Here is a 15,611-nt window from a genome sequence, read left to right on the forward strand (position 1 = left end):
TATAAATTTCATTCATATCCTAGAATTGGGTCTACATAACTTCAGAGTAACTGAATAGCAATGACGTATTCTCTTGATCCAAAAATTTGCCGGAGTCACGCAAAATATCATAGGACTTATATCAAAATAATCAAGTGTTACTTAATTTCTTGGGCTGGAGTGATAGCACAGTGGGTAGGGCGTTTGCCCTGCAAGCGGCCAACATGGCTGACCCGAGTTTGATTCCTCCACCTCTCTTGGAGAACCCGGCAAGCTACCAAGAGTATCCAGCCTGGCAAGCTAACCATGACGTATTCGATATGCTAAAACACAGTAACAATTGTCACAATGGAGATGCTACTGGGCCCGCTCAAGCAAATCAATGAACAACGGGAGGACAGTGACAGTGACTTAATTTCTTAACCCTTTTCCTAGATAATTTTATATTATTTTATTTATAAGCTTTGACTTTATAAAAATGGCACTAGTGGAAAACAGTATGCACATTTCTCAAAAAATTAGAAATTGAGCTCCCAATTGACCCAGCAATACCATTTCTAGGAATATACCCCGGAAATTCAAAAAAGTATAGTAGAAATTACATCTGTTCATTGCAGTACTGTTTACAATAGCCAGAATCTGGAAAAAACCCTAATGCCTGAGAACAGATGACTGGTTAAAGAAATTTTGGTACATCTACACAATGGAATACTATGCAGGTGTTAGAAAAAATAAAGTCATGAAATTTGCGATATAAGTGGATTAACATGGAGAGTATCATGCTAAGTGAACTGAGTCAGAAAGAGAGGGACAGACATAGAAGGATTGCACACATTTGTGGAATATAAAGTAACAGAATGGGAGACTAATACCCAAGGATAGTAGAGATAGGGACCAGGAAGATTGCTCCATTACTTGGAAGCCCGACTCACATGCTGGGGTAAAGGAAGCTCAGATAGAGAGGGAACCACCAAGTAAAGGATGCTTGGAGGTCCCACTCGGATGGGAGATGTGTGCTGAAAGTAGACTATACACTGAGCATGATGGCCACTTAATACCTGTATTGTAAAACACAAAACCCAAAAGGAGAGAGAGAGAGAGAGAGAGAGAGAGAGAGAGAGAGAGAGAGAGAGAGTAAAAGGAAACGCTCCTGCCACAGAGTGGGGGAGGGGGCATGGGAGTGGGTGGGAAGGATACTGGAACATTGGTGGTGGAGAATGGGCACTGGTGGCGGGATGGGTACTCAATCATTGTATGACTGAAACGTAAGCACGAAAGTTTGTAAGTGTGTAACTGTACCTCACGGTGATTTGCTTAAAAATAAATAAATAAATTTAAAAAATGGCACTAGTGATCATATTTCAGATGAAAAGACTGCTCTCATTGTTTTCTGGCTTAATGATACCATCAAAACTATAATACCCCAAACACTATTTTTAAAATAAAGGGAGTGACATTATCAAAGTAAAGTATCACTAAAAAGTAAATAAACTCTAAAAACTATTAAATGGTGGCCCACAGGGAGGTTTGGATGTTTTTGTTTGTTCTGTTTCATTTTAACCCGTTCTGAATTTCTATGGGCTATAAATAAATCACTTTTGGTGAGAAAATTTTACTTGTAGTTTGTAAAATACTAGTGAAAAGACTCTGAAAGGTGAATACCTCACTTCAACCGAAATAGAGCAATATGCAAAATTTCTGAAGGATGCTCTGACAGAAACTCCTAAAGGTGAGCCTGATCTCAGAGAAGGAGCAACAGTTGTCAGAATTATTGCCATGACTTGGCACTTGTTTGTGGGCAGGGATCTAGGGACACCCAAGAACTGGGTCCCCAAGGTTCTTTGAAGAGTTGTAAAGACTTGGAGTGAGGGAAAGCTTTACAAATAACACCGGTAAGATGATTGTTTCTCCTTCTAGAGAGAGGAAATCAAGTTCCCTGCTAATTCCAGTAAATCTCTCAGGTAAACTTTAGCTTGTCAGATTCTTAATCTGTGTTTAAGAGGCAGCTGCAAAGTGTCTTTGTAAAGTGTGTGTCTTTTCAAGTAAAGAAGATACAGCATCAAAATACTTGATAAAAGCAAAGTGTTCCTAATTATCCCTTAGGCAAATGAAAATTCTGTTTTGCTCATGAAACAGCTGGAAAAAAATCTGTGGACTATAGAATTTTTAATCTAAGTTTTGACTTTCTCTCCAAAGAATGATTTAGAGACCCATTGTTATAATTTAGCTCAGGTGAAGACAGATAATGAAGATCAAAAAGGTTCTACTGCACATTGAATAATTTCTGTTCATATGCAAAGCAGAGAACCATTTTATATTTTCAAATGAAGAGAATTGAGAGGCTATTCTTCTAATCCCAAGAATATCAATAACCATTGTGTGGTAAGTACACAAACTATGATTTAGTACTTTGATATTCAATGGCAAACCTTTACTATCTTAAAGAACTAAGAAGAAATCATTTATGCTCTGGTCCCAAGATTGAAACTGTTCCTGAGATATTCCTGCATTTTATTACTTATAATGATCATGAGTCCTTAAATTGACATTGTCTTTGCTAAAACATTAGAATTCTCTATTTATGCTATATATTCTTCCTTTATGTCACATTTAACAGAAATCATTCATTTATTCATGTCTTCTTACATTGTTTCCGATATTTGGCTATGATTGCTGCTGGGTATACAACAGAAAACATGAGAGCCACAAGCTACTGTATTCTTGAAAAATGTGAAAAAAGAGAAAATAGCATGTAAACAACCTATGTCAGCAGTACAATAATTAGAATTCAGAAAGGTTAAGACACACAGAAATACTCTGACGGAGTTATAAATAAATCACCATCACGGTCACTGGATTCAAGGGCACTAGAAAGTCCTGGCTCAGATTGGAGTAATAGCAATGTAATGACAACATACTTAATCTTTGTTCTTTGGTGATAATTGGGTGCAAGAGAAACATTTTTGTACATAGAGAATTGAAAGCTAGAAAAGCACCACAATGGGTTGTGCATACTCATAAAATGATAAAAATTCATCAGGGCAAGAGAAATAGTTCAAGGGTTTGAGCAGCAAAGCTTTACATGTAGGAGGCTCTGGCTTCGATACATATTACCACAATGTCCCCAACACATGGTAATGACCCAGAGTACCCAAGCACAGCCCAGTGTGGCTTCCAAACCAAAAATGTTTTTAAAATTCATCAGTGAAGATTTTACATACTATTATAACATAATAGGAACACTTACTGTCTATAGCATGATCCCAAAGGGCTATTAAAGGGACTAGAGCAAAAAAATCTTTTTTCATTGTTTCATGTTCTTGGGAAAGATGCCGAGGAGTAGAATCTCTGGTTCATTTGGGAGCTCTACTATTACTATATTGACTTCACCATACTGCTCATGTAGAGACTGAACTAGAAAACACTTCCACCATTGAATGAGAGTTCATTTTTAAACACATCCTCTGGAAACACTGGTTGTTACTAGGGTTTTTGAAGTGAGTTTATTCTCACTGGTATGAGGTAGTGTCTCATTTTTCTTTCGATTTGCATTTTCCAAATAATTGTGATTATGAGCACTTTCTCATAATCCTATTAGTCATCTTTATTCCTACACTGGGTAACATCTTTCATCTACTCTTCCAATTTTTTAATGTGTATGTTTGGTTTTTTATTGTTAAGTTTAGTGAGCATTTATATACCTGAGATATTAGCTTACTATCTGAAGTATGGTTTGAGAATATTTTATACCATTCAGTAGAGTGTCTTTTATTTTATTTTTGCTTTTTGGGTCACACCTGGCGATGCACAGGGGTTACTCCTGGCTCTGCACTCAGGAGTTATTCCTGGCAGTGCTCAGGGGAACATATGGGATGCTGGGAATCAAAATCGCATCGGCCGCGTGCAAGGCAAACGCCCTACCCACTGTGCTCTATCTCCAGCCCCGAGTGTCTTTTATTTTAGCCTGGATTTCTTTCTTCATAGTTAAGTAACTTTGTGCCTCAATACCAAAACGTTAACACTATTGTAGTCATATTACCCAAACTATAATTTTTAATTTTTTAAGAAAATTTTAGTTTACATTACTAATTAGACACCTCTTTTTGCTTCTATTTTCTTTGTCAATGCAATGAATACTTGAAGATGCCTTGGAAATCATGAGTATTCTCCCTAAGTGTTTCAGATATTCTCCAAGTGTTTCAGATATTTGAGTGGCCTCTGATATACGGAGATAATATTAAAGAAAAAAGGAAATAATATAGAAACCTCTAATACAATATAGGGGACTGTGACCCATTTTGAATAAACTTTTGTGTTGGTATCAGGTTGAAATCGAGATTCATTTTTTGCAACTGGTTTTCCCAGAATTATTTGTTGAAGAGGCATTCCAGTTTTCCCAGAATTATTTGTCAAAGGGGATTTCCGTGCTGTTTTTCTCTTTGTTTTTTGTTTTGTTTTGTTTTGTGTTTGAGGGGGAGGGACACTCCTGGCAGTGCTAGGACTTACTCCTGGCTCTGTGCTCAAGGCTCACTTCATGGAGGTGCTATAGGGGTGCCAAAGATCAAACCAGGGTTAGCTATGTGGAAAGCAAGTGCCCTGCCCCTTTACTATCTCTCTGGACCTTCCTTTTCATTAAAAATGTTTTTCTATTAAGGTACTGTGAATTGCAAAAATATTCACTTTTAATAAAATTAAATGATAGTTCAAATATTGAAAAAAGTGTAAGGTGGACTAAACAAATTTTCCCTAAGTTGCTTCTATAAGATTCTTCTATGATGTTCCTTCATTTTACAAAATTTATGCACAACTGACGTCATTTTATCTTCCCACCACTAGGCTAAAATGCTCTCTTTTCAGGTCCTGAAAGACAAGCTATTCTGGAAAATAAAATCAGGTAAGCTCTCTTCACAGTAGTATTATGCCTCACTCTCTTAATTTACACCTTCAACCGTCTTACCTCACATTTGTGTTTTAGAGGAGGAAAATTTTAGTTTATCGAGAAGCACATAATTCTTCAAAAAGTCTTTTTACCAGGTTCTTTAAATACTACTCCAAAGGTAAATTACTAACCTTTGTTCTTGTAAGGATGAGTGTGACCCATGTATAAAAAGTAATTAGCTAGATACATGACTGAGTGACATCCTAATGTCATGATTGTTGGGCATAGGAATATTTATGGATTTTTTTTAAATGTAGGAGTACTGCTATTTATTCAACCACAGATTAAGCTGACTGAAGCAGGTATGAACTCCACATTACTTTTTTCTTAATTTTTTTATTGAATATCCATGAGATAATTACAAAGCTGCACATGATTGGGTTTCAGTCGTACAATGGTCCAACACCCATTCCTTGATCAGTGTACATTCCCCACCACCACTGTCCCCCATTTTCCTGCTACCACTCCCTCAAAACCCCACACCCCACCCCCAGTCTCCCTCTATTTTTGTGCATTATGGTTTGCAATACAGTTGCTAAGAGGTCAATGTGTTTGTTCAGGGCATTCAGTATTTTTATCGGAATGGTAAGACTAGAGTAGCTTTTTTAACTAGATGACAGCTTTAGGGCGTGGATGTAACTGCTGAGGCTTCCATAAGTACAGGGAGTTGGCGGGGGGGGGGGGGGGGGGGAGGCGGGGGGGGGTAGTCCATCCCGATCCCAGAAAGCCTGGAGATTTCCATCACAAAATCTTCATATCTGAATTTTCATTAGATTATATCTTGGTGAGGTCCATCCTGAGACAGTGGAGTCAGGCCAGGAGCATGGTGTTGCTTTTGGAATGTGGAAGCAAGTGGCTACTAGGGGCTCTGCTTGGGCAGGTACCATGCTAACCTGCCCCCCTCCAATTTACCCCAGCCTGTTCAGCTTTGTGCAGGTCAAAGTTTAACTGCTGCCTTTGATCTCTTTTGAGATTTATTTATAGGTCTCAACCCAAGTTGTTGGGTCCTGCAAGAGACACAGCAGTAGAAGAGCTTATAGGCGGTGCTGGAGTTGGCTCGTGGGGATGACTGCCAGTGTTACCAGGAGTATTGGAAAGTGCAGGGAGGTAGTTCATCCAACTCTGAGAAAGCCTGGAGATTTCAATCACAAAACCCACGTACCCAAGTTTTCACCAGATTATATCTTGGTGAGGTCCATCCTAAGATAGAGGAGGCAGGCCAGGGGCATGGTGGCTTTTGATCTCTTTCTAGATTTATTTATGGGTCTCTGAAGCAAGACTGAAAAAACGAGCTTGTATAGCTGAGCCGAAGGTTGTTTGTGGGCATGACTCCCACATACCTAATTTTTGGCTGTTTTATATCTCAGGAAATTTGGTCCCAAGTTGTTGGGTCTGGCAAGAGGCACAGCAGCAATTTTGTGGTATCAGGAAGCCTGAAGATACCATCAGGCCAATGCACTCATCCCACAGGTATCGGTTGACCTGCTGGTGGCATAGTACCCCCTGTTTATGGACTATAGGTATGATGGTACCTATAAGGTAGCTGAAACAAAACTGATTTCTTTATAATCTCTAGTCTTCCTTCTGAGAGACTGTTCTAGCCTACATTATGCCCAGGAGTCTAGACAAAGATCCACATTCAATGTTTCATCGCTTTTAGTGGTGGCAACCAAGGCAGAGCAATGAACAAACCATAATGCACCTAAAACCTTATCTCCTTCATGTAGAGAGAAAGGATATTTTTTTTAATTTTTAGTGAAACACCATGGGGTACAGTTGTAGATTTACAATTTTTGTGCTTGGGTTTCGATTATACAGTGATCAAATACCCATCCCTCCACCAGTGCCCATTTTCCACCACCATGGATAATATCCCTCCCACCCCCACCCCCCCCATCCCACCCTGCCTCTGTGGCAGGGCATTCCCTTTTGTTCTCTCTCTCCTTTTGGGTGTTGTGTTCAGCAAAAGAGGCATTGAGTGGCAAACATGTTCAGTCCATAGTCTACTTTCAACATGCATCTCCCCTCCTGGGAGGATCCTCCAAACACCCTTTATTTGGTGCTCCCTTCTCTATCTGAGCTGCCCAGAAAGGATATTTTCCTCTAACCAGAAAACAGTTTGCAATTTAAGCACTAAGATCAATTAGTATTTTTTTTAAAAAAATCAATGAATAAGTACTAACAAATCGAGAAAACTTTCAGTGACCAATGTTTTTTAAACAAAAAGGAATTCTGTTATCTTAGAATTTTAAGAGGAATGTTTTCCATCTATGCAATGATTTGCCATTACTACAGCAACAAAAACAAATGGTTAAGGAGAGGGGAGGAAATGTTTTCATTAAGTAAACAAAACAAAAGCTATGGGAATGCTGTGTTTATAGTTAGAGGCAAAGAATTAGAAGGATTAGTTCTTTTCTGCAACCATAAAGCAGTAATAGAGTCATTGTGCTTATTTCTGCTTAAGTGGCACAAGGAAGACAAGCCAAGAAGAGTGTCATACGCCTTTATATGGGAATAATGTGATCCCAAAGAATTGTTGGTCTTGAATAAAGATAACTAAAACTTCATGGGTGAAGGTAAATAATACATTGCTAAGCAAGTTAATTAGGCATTATTAGTTTAGCTGCTCCTTGTAAAACAAAAATAAAGTCAAAACCTTGAGCATCATTGTCATTGCATAAATTAACATGGCTCTTATTCATAGTCACAGTCTTTATAATTAGTGTCAGTCAAATCTCATGAAAATTTTCCTAACACACACAAGTAATCATAGGGAGTAGCCTTCCCAGCAAAAACTAACTTCATAATTATTAAAACTATAGGTACTGAAAAATATCATCATCTTCATCCGAAAACAAAGCATTTGGGGGGCTGAAGCAATAGCACAGCAGGTAGGGCGTTTGCCTTGCACGCGGCCAACCCGGGTTCAATTCCCAGCATCCCATATGGTTCCCTGAGCACCGCCAGGAGTAATTCCTAGGTGTGGAGCCAGGAAGAAACCCTGTGCATCACCAGGTGTGACCCAAAAAGCAAAACAAAACAAAACAAAACAAAAACAACCAGCATTTTCTTGCCTAACACCTTTTTTTGTCCTAGAAAACCCTATGAGTCAATTTTATGGGGGATGAAAACCAAACCACAGAGATCCAGTTCCACTTCCAGTCTTTCTCACCCATCGTGGAGGTACAGATATTTATCTTTGCAGCCTTCCTGCTAATGTACATTGGCAGTCTCATTGGTAATAGCACCATCTTTCTCACTGTATGGGCAGAACATTCACTCCACACTCCGATGTATTTCTTTCTGGCCAACCTGGCAGTTCTGGAGATCTTTTATTCTTCTACTGTTGCCCCACTGGCACTGGTCAACCTCCTTACCATGGGGAGAATACCCATCACATTTACTGGCTGTGGCACACAGATGTTCTTCTTTGTGTTTCTGGGCAGTGCTGACTGTATCCTCTTGGGGATCATGGCATATGATCGCTTTGTAGCAATCCGGGACCCCTTGCGTTACACCCTCATTATGAGATGGCAACTATGCACCCAGCTGTCTGTAGGCGCCCTGATCCTTGGTTTCATTCTAGCCTTACAACTGACAGCTCTGATTTTCCATCTGCCCTTCTGTGGTCACAATATGATCACTCACTTCTATTGTGATGTACTCCCTATCTTGAGACTGGCATGTGGAGATACTCGAAGCTCAGAAGCCATGATCTTCATTGTCAGTGTCATCATCCTTACTATCCCCTTTTCTCTCATCTCCATCTCATATATCTTCATAGTGTCTGCCATTCTGAAGATCCGCTCAGCAGAGGGACGGCACAAGGCCTTTTCAACCTGCTCTTCTCATCTCACTGTAGTTCTCCTCCAATATGGCTGCTGTAGCCTTATCTACTTACGCCCCAGTTCTAGCTATAATCCCAAAATGGGCCGAGTAGTGTCTGTTGTTTATACATTTGTCACTCCTCTCTTGAATCCCTTGATCTACAGCATGAGAAACAAGGAGCTGAAAGATGCATTAAATAAGATGATGAAAAGACACAAACTGAAATAAGAAATGGATTTTCTGGGCTCAGATGAATGACATTAAATCATTCTTCAAAAAGCAATAATAGGCCAGGGTACAACTCAAAGACCTGTGTGCATGCTTTATATATTGGAGGCCTACCAGGTTCGATCCCCAGTACTTCATACTCCCTGTACACTGCCAGGAATAACTTCCAAGAGCATGTCAAGGAGGGCCCATGAGCATTGTTGGATGTAGCCCCAAAATAAAAATGATAATATAGTCAAGAATCACGTGACCTAAGCATTTGGGGAACTCAATGAGAACCTCCTCATTCCTCAGTTCTTATTTATAGCTCTCATATATATATAGTCTAAGTGCTAGAAAGTAGGGTGCTAGCATTTAAAAGAGGAGGGGTGAGAGAGATAATATAGAAGTGATTTCCTTGCATATGAGTAATCCCAGTTCAATCCAGGCACTAATAATGTCCCATGGCCCTGGAGCATTGCCAGATATGGCCTGGAGGGCCACAGAAAAAACCAGTAATGACATAAACACTCTTTTCTCTCATTGCAATATTGATGCTCTTCCCATAAAGAGGTGGGGTACATTCTTTTTTCCCTTTAATTCGGGTAGCACAAAAACTACAGTAGCACTGATGCCATAAAAATTTCCAAACATGAAAGGGGAAACACCTTCAAATGACCCTGCAAGAAAATTTGCTCATAGAGAACCCAGATATTATACTATACTATATATATATATTTTTATCACATTGAAAGCCAAAGACTGTGATGCTTTCAAACTATGAAATCCAAAAATCCTTTGACTTGTATGCAAATGCTTTAGCTAAAAATCTTACTAAGATCCCAGTTGACAGCCAGTACCTACTGCCAGACAATGAGCCAACCTTCGGATGATTCTGGCAACTAACCACAAAGTCACTCCCAGCTTTAACTCAGTACCAACTGATGTCCCCAGGAGCATTTATAAAATGACCACACCTGTCCTGGACAAAATGCCTTCTTTAATAAAAGAAATAATTAATTTTTTAAATTTTTAATTTTATTGGATCACCTCAGATAGGGGCTAAAGCAATAGCACAGCGGGTAGTGCGTTTGCCTTGCATAAGAGGAAAGAGTGTTTATGACCCGAGTTCGATTCCTCCACCTTCGATTCCTCTGCCCCTCTCCGAGAGCCCAGCAAGCTACCAAAAGTATCTCGCCTGCACGGCAAAGCCTGGCAAGCTACCTGTGACAATATTCGATATGCCAAACACAGTAACAAGTCTCACAATGTTACTGGACACACTCCAGCAAATCGATGAACAATGGGAGGACAGTGACAGTGAGACCTGAGATAGAGCATTACAAAGCTTTTCATGACTGGGTTTCAGTCATACAATGTTCCACACCCATCCCTCCACCAGTATAATTTCCCAGCAACCAGTGTCCCCAGTTTCCCTCCCACCTGCCCCCAATCCACCCCCAACCACTGCCTTCCTCTATGGCAGGCACCTCTCTCCTCTCTCTCTCTCTCTTTCTCTCTCTCTCTCTCTTTCTCTCTCTCTCTCTTTCTCTCTCTCTCTCTCTCTCTCTCTTTAATAAAAGAAATAATTATTATAATTTCAAATAACTAAACTTGGGGCAAGTTAACCATCAATGTCTGGGATGTTTGTGCTGTTATATCAAAAGTATCCTCTATCACTTAATATGAGAGAAACAAAAGAAAAACAGAATGCAGACCTTGCCACAAAATTTGTGTCTTAAATGGAAGTTAATAGTCACAGAGCACACACATTGCAAATGTGAGAAGTGTGACTGAGTAGGACCAAAGCAATATTATAGCAGGTAAGGTATTTGCCATGCATGTGGCCAACTGAATTCAATCCCCTGCGCGTCCCATATGTTCACCTGAGCACTGCCAAGAGTAATTCCTGAATGCAGAGCCAGGAATGACCACTGAGCACCACAGCTGGATGTGGCCCAAAAACAGAAAAAGGAAAAAATAAAAGCAATCCTGAGTTCTTAAACTTTCTTGTATTTTACACTGTGTATAATTGAATATCTCAAGAGTTTTGGTAAAGATCATGGGACTTTTGGCAATATTCAGACTTGATTGAACAAGTCTGTCTTCTGTTTTTCAAGGGAATAATACAACCAATAGAAGACACACACACAAAAAAATACTTTTTAGCAAGAAGATGATACAACCCAAAATGACAAAACCCAAGAAATGATAAAACCAAGGTCCTTCTAGTGTAGTAATTTCAGAGAATAGTCTGAATATCTCTCTTTGCTTTCCCAACTTTTCCAATAAAAACCCCAAAGCTAAAAGCTATACTGTCCTCCCTCACTTTAGCAAGGGTAAATACAGGAGTCTGACAAATGCCAGCAACACACTACCAGCAAGATACAGGCACAGGGAATGCCAAGATGTTGGACAGAGAGTTAGGCAGAAAGCTTTCTAGGATGTCTTCTCTTACTCCTAACCCTTTTTTGGTCCTACCTACCTCCATTTCTGTAGCGTGTGCTGTTGTGATAAAATAGGTAACTGGATGCTGCCACAAAACCCTGTTCTGAGGATTCTACAGGAATCAACTAACAACTGACAAGTAGGGAGATATCAAAGAGAACCTGGAGAGGATTTAGACCTGCTGTGAACCAATTTATTGTACAGTTTATTTCTCTGGCTGGTTTTGCCTTTTCATTTCTATATATAGGCTTATGATTAAGAGATCTCAGAAAAGTTTGAACAAATATTATTGATGAAGTAAATGTTTTCGTGAGAATAAATGTTGAATAAGATATATTCAGCTTCTGCCCTTGATCACTTAGTATCATCTTCTCTTGTGAATTATGGGGAAAAATTCTCTCCCTCCCCCCTCTTCCCCCTTCCTCAAAACCTTCAAATAAAACCCATTTTTACTTTCTTAAAAAAGAGACATTTGTATAAAGCACTTACCATGAAAATTGAGTGGACAAGTGAATTATGAGTCAATATGAATATGACTAAGAAGAATTGGGTTATTACTGTGCATTACTGTGGTCTTTTTGAATATTTTAAACTTCAGCTACACTGAATCTAATTTTAAAATTCTTTTTTAAACCCTACCACTAACCTTACCCTTAACCCTAATCGTTACAGCTTGTTTTAAGAGTCTAGCAGGGGAGCCCAACTACTCATCATGTATACCCTAAACTAAAAAATAATCTGTCTTTATTTGGGGAAGGAAGTCCTCTTCCACCAAGTTGAGCAAGAGGACACACATGGACCAGTGATGGAGGAAGGGGACCTCAGCACCCCCCGCCCCCAACCAGATCAGTCACATCAACCCTGGAGATCAATGGGGTGACAGATGTCATAGCCAGATCATCCTCACATCCTTAATCCTAATCTTAACCCTACTCCTAATGTGAGTTTCCAAGAAAAGGTACATGGGCATGAAGGACTAGAGCATTTGGTGGCCTAGAACCACTGCCATCGCCAGCCCACAAACAAAGGACCCAGGAATGGAGAAACAGGGCCCCAGGCTATTCAGTAGTCAGTTTATTTCTCTCTCCTCCCCAGTGTAGTGCAATCTCTCCCCTTACAGCACAATCATAGTTGTGGTTTTGTTCGTAGTTCTAGTCATCATAGTTCCATCATCCTCATCTCATAGACTTCAAAGTCTTCTCCTTTAGTCCTTGATTTTCTATTCATCGTCTAGTCCCGTAGTCCCTTCTTTCCCCTTACAGCAGAGTTATATAGCAATCATGGAGGGTGAGGCACACATAGGTGGGGTTGAATATTGTCACAACAACAGAGGTGAAGCCACTCCTTCAGGGGATGTTCTAGGAGATTATCTCAAAGACAAAATCTCACCTGAGGGTTCAGCACTCCATATTACTAGGAGATCCACTCAAAGGCAGGATTCCATCCAGGGTGTGTTGCTTTATCCTTACCTCAGACAGTAATCCATTTAAACAATCATAGTGAATTTACTTCTTATAATATTTCTAGTCATTTTGTATGAACACAGTAAGAAATATATTAAGCTTAAAGGTTGGCTCTTCCTGGGGACATTCCTATATATATTCCAGACCACAGTACTCAGTCCAGGTTAATTTTTCATATCCCCAGCAGGGCCCTTATTCAGTTACTTCTTTTTGGACTATGACAAAGTCTGTTCCATGACCATGCTCTTAACAACTTATTATACCTAATGGTGCTTAACTTGTCTTGCTTACAGCTTGCCCTGGGTCCATCCAGTCCCTTCATTGGGACCCTGATTTTGGAGTGCTAAGAACTAAGGGCAACTGAGGCTTAAGTCAAGTAAATATGGATGCCCAGGAGTAAATATTATTTGGAGTCAATTAACTCCCATGTTACAAAAGCATAGCATCAACTGTCTTCCTGTATCTATACAAAAAGGACATTGCTAAATAAACCATGCAAATGATATAAAGGAAAGGGAAAAGCAACATAGGATTATTAGTTCTTGATGGAATTGGGTATGCCTCAGAGGCACTGTTGTGGGAGTAACTCATACTTAAGCTCCCTTCAGGAGGAGCAAGGACAACCCAATGTTACCCAACACCCTAACACTACTCTTACCTCTAATGCTATCCTTACCCCTAACTGTATCACTGTATCGCTGTCATCCTCAACTTTCTCGAGCAGGCACCAGTAACATCTCTGTTTGTCCTAGTCCTGAGATTTTAGTAAGTGCCACATTGGAGGCTCTTTCAGGGTCAGGGGAATGAGACCCATAATTGTTAGTGGGTTTTGGCATGTTGAATACGCCACGGGGAGCTTGCCAGACTCTGTCATGAGGGCAGGATACTCTCGGTAGCCTGCCAGGTTCTCCGAGAGCGAGAACTAGACAATATAAGGTCCAGAACCCAGCCACAGCCATGCTTAAGACCACTCTCCACATGCTTGGATGAGCCTCACACATAAAGGAACCAGCAGAGGAACCCAGGTGTGCGGGTGCCGGGGCTGAGATCTCCAAGCCTGCTTGGATCGGGACTGGGCCTCCTCCACCCAGATTTCCCATCTTCTAGTAGCTAGACAGTTACACCCATCAACTCCCCGCCTCCCCCCCCCCCCCACCCGCCTGTGTAATCTCATCAACGACCAAGATTCAGAGACTATAAAACCAAGCTTCTGGAAGAGAACAATGCAGAGTCTCCTGCCCCTGTGCCTGGCTGTCCTCATTGGGGCCCCTTGTAGGGGGGTGGGTTGATTTTCCCTCCCCCAAGCAGAGCCCCAGCAGCTGAGGACCTCCGGAACCCAGCCACAGCCATGCTTAAAACCATTCTTCACATCCTTGGACAAGCCTCACGCATGAAGGAACTGGCAGAGGAACCCAGGTGTGCTGGACCCGGGGCTGAGATCTTTACCCCTAAGGGGGAGAAAAAAACTATTTAGGATCCAGGAAAATAGCTCACAGGACTAGAGCAGATGTCTGGCATGCAAAGAGTCCTAGGCCCAATCCCTCTCACTGCATGGTCTTCCACAGATTGACAGGAGGCCCAGCACCACTAGGAAAGCCTTCCCCCAAAATAAAACACACCTGTAAAAACTCTTTTTTAAATCATAAATTAACCAAGCTTGCTGTAACTACTTTACTTACAAACTTTAACCTTTAAAAAGTTGACACCTTTACAATAATGCAGCATAAAATATAAAAGCACTATCTAGCTGCATAAAACCATTATATTCTCTTACTAAAGGATTTTTCTATATTTATTTCTTTTGGGGGCAAACCCAGCAGTGTTTGGGGGTTATTCCTGACTCTGCACTCAGGGATCACTCCTGGCTGGGCTGGGGAACCATATGGGATTACAGGTGTCAAATCCAGATCAGCCGCCTACAAGACAAGCACCTTACCCACTGTACCATTGTTCTGGCATGGGAATTTTTTTTATTTTTGAATCTATTTTTTACTTTTTTTTTTCACGGTATCACAAGATTTATTACCAAGTTAGCAACAAGGTACAGAAGCTAGAGAAGATGAACAGATTCCCTAATCCAAGAAACATGACTTCAGACTTATTGTGCCTTTCTGCCTGCTGTGTTCAAGATACTAGAAGCCTATTACAGCATATGCACATGCATCTCGTGTGACTCTCCTTACAGACCCAGCTTGGTCCTTCTCCAGTGCCTCCTCTTGGAGTTGTACCTGATCTTGTTACCAGTTTTCATCCGGATCCATTGAGGAATAGGCTGATTCTGCTTTTATTTCTTGGCCAGGAACCGCTTGATCCTGAAAGTCTTGTGGGAAGACATGGCGAAGAGCCACGTTCACACCACGACAATGCGGAGGGAACGAGGGAAAGCTATTTTTTACTTTTTAAGCTTTTTTGCTACAGGCTAATATATAAGGACCAGGATATAGTCCAGAAATCAGGGCACATGCCAGGCATGTACCTGACCTGCTGGGGAACAGTTATCCCCAAGGCACCCTGACATGTTGTGCACAGGGTCCAGGTAGGAGTCTTGCTGTGGGGCAGAGGAGAAACCCCTCCATGAGCGTGGAGAAACCCCACCAGGAGCAGTTGATCACAGCTCACTTTATTGCCAAATACATGCATTTTTACAGTTTTAGTTTATAGGAGGTCCAATCACATTAGACTTTAACACTATTGGCCTATCACTTTTTCCTCTCTGCTTTGTCCCTGGTCCAAGCCCCTTCAAGGCT

At 40.8% G+C, this 15,611-nt stretch overlaps 1 protein-coding gene and 1 pseudogene across 1 annotated transcript; one reads left to right on the plus strand and one right to left on the minus strand.

Annotated features, from left to right (window-relative positions):
* The first annotated feature begins 8,035 nt into the window (after positions 1 to 8,035).
* Positions 8,036 to 8,974, plus strand: LOC130041437 (olfactory receptor 10V1-like). The gene has a single exon (XM_056133604.1). The coding sequence runs from the start codon at positions 8,036 to 8,038 to the stop codon at positions 8,972 to 8,974; it is 939 nt and encodes a 312-aa protein (XP_055989579.1).
* Positions 8,975 to 14,940: 5,966 nt separating this feature from the next.
* Positions 14,941 to 15,199, minus strand: LOC130045678 (60S ribosomal protein L39-like; annotated as a pseudogene).
* Positions 15,200 to 15,611: the final 412 nt, after the last annotated feature.

This window comes from Sorex fumeus, unplaced genomic scaffold (assembly GCF_029834395.1).
Source record: "Sorex fumeus unplaced genomic scaffold, SorFum_2.1 ptg000007l, whole genome shotgun sequence".
Classification (NCBI taxonomy): domain Eukaryota; kingdom Metazoa; phylum Chordata; class Mammalia; order Eulipotyphla; family Soricidae; genus Sorex; species Sorex fumeus.